This window comes from Brachycentrus maculatus, unplaced genomic scaffold, assembly GCF_059751285.1.
Source record: "Brachycentrus maculatus isolate JH-2025_06_01 unplaced genomic scaffold, ASM5975128v1 h1tg000640l, whole genome shotgun sequence".
NCBI classification, from domain to species: Eukaryota; Metazoa; Arthropoda; class Insecta; order Trichoptera; family Brachycentridae; genus Brachycentrus; species Brachycentrus maculatus.
Genome location: NW_028281376.1, coordinates 16,431 through 19,760, shown reverse-complemented (window position 1 = coordinate 19,760; position 3,330 = coordinate 16,431). Strand labels below are relative to the sequence as shown.

At 38.7% G+C, this 3,330-nt stretch overlaps 1 protein-coding gene across 1 annotated transcript; it reads right to left on the bottom strand.

Moving 5' to 3' along the window:
• Positions 1–1,733: 1,733 nt before the first annotated feature.
• LOC148300871 (uncharacterized) lies at positions 1,734–2,670 on the bottom strand (the record flags this gene model as incomplete). Its single annotated transcript, XM_088274184.1, has 2 exons — positions 2,466–2,670; positions 1,734–1,914 (listed from the first exon to the last, which is right to left on the bottom strand). Coding segments are annotated over exons 1-2 (386 nt in total), but the record flags the coding sequence as incomplete, so codon positions are not given.
• Between the last annotated feature and the right edge of the window lie 660 nt (positions 2,671–3,330).

Genomic DNA, 3,330 nt, shown 5'->3' with positions numbered 1-3,330 from the left:
TCCCAACCCCAACCCCAACCCCAACCCCAACCCAACCCCAACCCCAACCCCAACCCCAACCCCAACCCCAACCCCAACCCCTAAAGAGTCCGAGATAGAATGCATGACATAATCAAAAAATAGCCATTAATCATCTATCTATGTATCTATCCACATACAAATATCCGAGATTAATAAATAGAATAGCCCAAACATACCTACCCTAGTTTCAGCTGCAAATAGTATAATATAACAATTGAGATTAGCAAATTATATATATATACAACCATATTTCGATTTGAATGATCGCATCTTCAACATTCAAAAATGCATAATGGCATTTAGTGGACTGATCAAATGAATTTAGATAATTTTGTATTTTAAAATGGGCGTCTATTGTCTGAGCCTGAAACTTCCAAAGAAATCGTCACCAAAACTGACGGCTCTCTCACCTTCATCTCCGGGGAAATGCAAGGTATATTTATTCCTGATTGAGGTTGGAGAAAAAATATGGAAGATGCAGTCATCCACTAAACTAACATTGGAGATGGGAATTCACTCTTTGCAGTGTTCGATGGCCACGGAGGTAGAGCTTTTTAAATACCTTAGGTCCTGAAGTGAGTGTCTATGTAAAAGATATTTTTGTCAACCTCCTGAAAAGCTTGCCCGAATACCAAAAGAAGGACTACGTGCGAGCACTTGATTTGACATTCATGAAGGTTGACCAGCTCATTGATAGTGAAGAAGGGAACAAAAAGCTGAAATAAATTCGTAAAAGACTCACCGGGACCAATAATTCGGAGGTCGGACAAAACAATATTGGGAGTGGGACTGGATGTACAGCCAATGTCGTTCTGATCACACCTTAAAAATATGTAATCGCAAACGCAGGGGATTCTAGAAGCGCCCTGTGCAGATAGGGAAAACTAATTGTATTTTCATAGGATCACAAACCAGAGAGCCCCGAGTAATAGAGGAGAATTATAAAGGCAGGAGGCACAATCAGCATGGGCCGCGTCAACGGAGGCCTGAATCTGACGAGATCTTTCGGAGACTTCGATTATAAACGTAACCATAACTTAGAATATCATGAACAAATGATAACATGTAAGCCTGACATTAGAGAGGTCGCCAAGGACAAAAATGACGAGTTCATCATAGTCGGTTGCGACGGCATCTGGGAACGATACGTGGAAAACTCACAGGGATTGATCGACATTTTGAAGAGCCAAATCAAAATAAAGAAAGATTTGCGCAAAATAATGTAAGATCTTTTGAACCTGCTTCTCGCCAAGGACACTCGAGAGGGGATCGGATGCGATAATATGTCTGCAATCTTGATCACCTTAAAGCCATACCCCTGATTCTAAATCAATCATCCCAAAATATAAACCAAGTATTAAACCATATTCAAAAGTGTTCACATTTGCACGCAGCACAGCATCGAGCACGAGGCTAGTAGGTTGGATGTTTAAAGCCTGTTATACTTTTACGATATTTATCGATTTGTCTGAAGTATATTCCGCTTTAATATTGTGTTGACCTAACTTTGTCATATAAATAATGATACTCTCCTACAGATATGAAAATAATGAGAATTAATCAAAATGTATCATTATATAATGTATAGCAATATATTTTGCTAACGGCCAAGGATTGTTGAATCGACTAGAATAAAGTATATTTATCAGAATTGGCTTAGGACAAAAAGTAGTAACATTAAATAAGTGGTCAGTGCGTAAGAGCTCTCCCACATTAGATGCACTGAAGTTCCAATTCCGCAGTTTGCTCCATTTTTGCGATCTCTTGCTATTCGAATGTAGCCTTTTTCTCCCCATTTGGTCCCCCATTGGTTCTTGATTATCCAGGTATCGGGGGTGTAGCCGACGATAAGCACAGCATGATCTATCTTGGAAGGGATGCATTTAAATATTCCTGAGCCATAGTGAACCCAGCCATTCGAAGAAATTGAAGCTCCAATCGGCCCTTTCTGCAATAAATTTATAATTCTGTCGTCATTTACATGATAGTAATGCATGGCTTTGTTGCCGACTCTTTATCCTATCGCCAAGCAGATACCTTAGCTTCTTTTAAAAGGGCATAAGGATATTACGCTTCAAGAGGGATCATTTTAGCCTGCTCCATCGCGTTTTAAATATACCCTCCCTCACAATTGCTTTCCTTTGCGCATTTTAAAACATACTGCTCTGATAGATCGATGCTATCTTTTTTGTATCTTCCCTCAATTATTAGTTTGCTCTCTGCGTAAGCGACACTCGCAAAGGCCCAGCAAGATCCACAAGTAAGTTGATTTTTAGGGACTGTGACTGCATTGCTTTCTCTCCAGTCCAAGGAGGGAGGGGCAGCCAGCTTGAACATCGATTTAATTTGAAATCTTTCGACATCAGTCTTTTAATTATCTTGGGGTTAGTCTTCGTGAGGGAGAACATGATTGCCTGAGAGACCTATCGTAATGGAAAATGTACTGTTAATTTCGGTTGTGGACCAGTCGGAGAAATTGTTAATTCCCGGAGTATATGATGTAATGCTTTGAAGATAAGCAAATGTCTCTTCGTAAACTTTTTTTCGATATTCGTATTGGGAACTGCTGTATTTCTTTTCAAACTCAACAATGTACTGATCAAAAGTCGGAAAGTTGTAAGCTTGCTCCGCCAAAGATACCAAGGGCATCGCCAGTAAAAAGAGGCTGAGGAGAACTCTCATATTATTTTCTATTTATAAATAGAAAAAAGATTGATTTAAATGGTATTTCCGAAATGAAGTATTTTCGATTCTTTAAGCAGCAGATTTCTGAAAATATTTATATTTGTGTTTATGCTTATGTTTATACTTTTGAAGTGGGATTAACACTTTCCCTGACTAATTAATGAACCATTAAAAGATCGCTATAAATTCTGTATTCGCATGAACAATCATCAGAATTTGGATCCATCATCTCTCTCAATATCTTTATTCTTTATGAGGGACGAATACTTATCTCTCACTTCGCCCTCTCCGAATGGTATCTGATCCCGAATGGAGAGCCCTACATACCTTGCCACATTCTGCAGCTTCTTCTTTTGATCGCGAACAACTCCAATTTCAAAGAAATCCAAAATTCACGATGGACTTGCAAAGCTTATAAGTAATTAACAATTGGAGCTGTTTGCATTTCATTATTTTAGTGGATTGTAGAATCGTGGTAGTTTTTCTCGACCACTGGGATAGTTGACTCGGGAGTATGCTGTAGAAATAGTTTCAAAATCTTATCCGTTTTCTTCAACGCTGCCATTCGACTATAATTAATTTATCAATGGCAAAAAGTGCCATTCGAGAATCTAATATAATCCA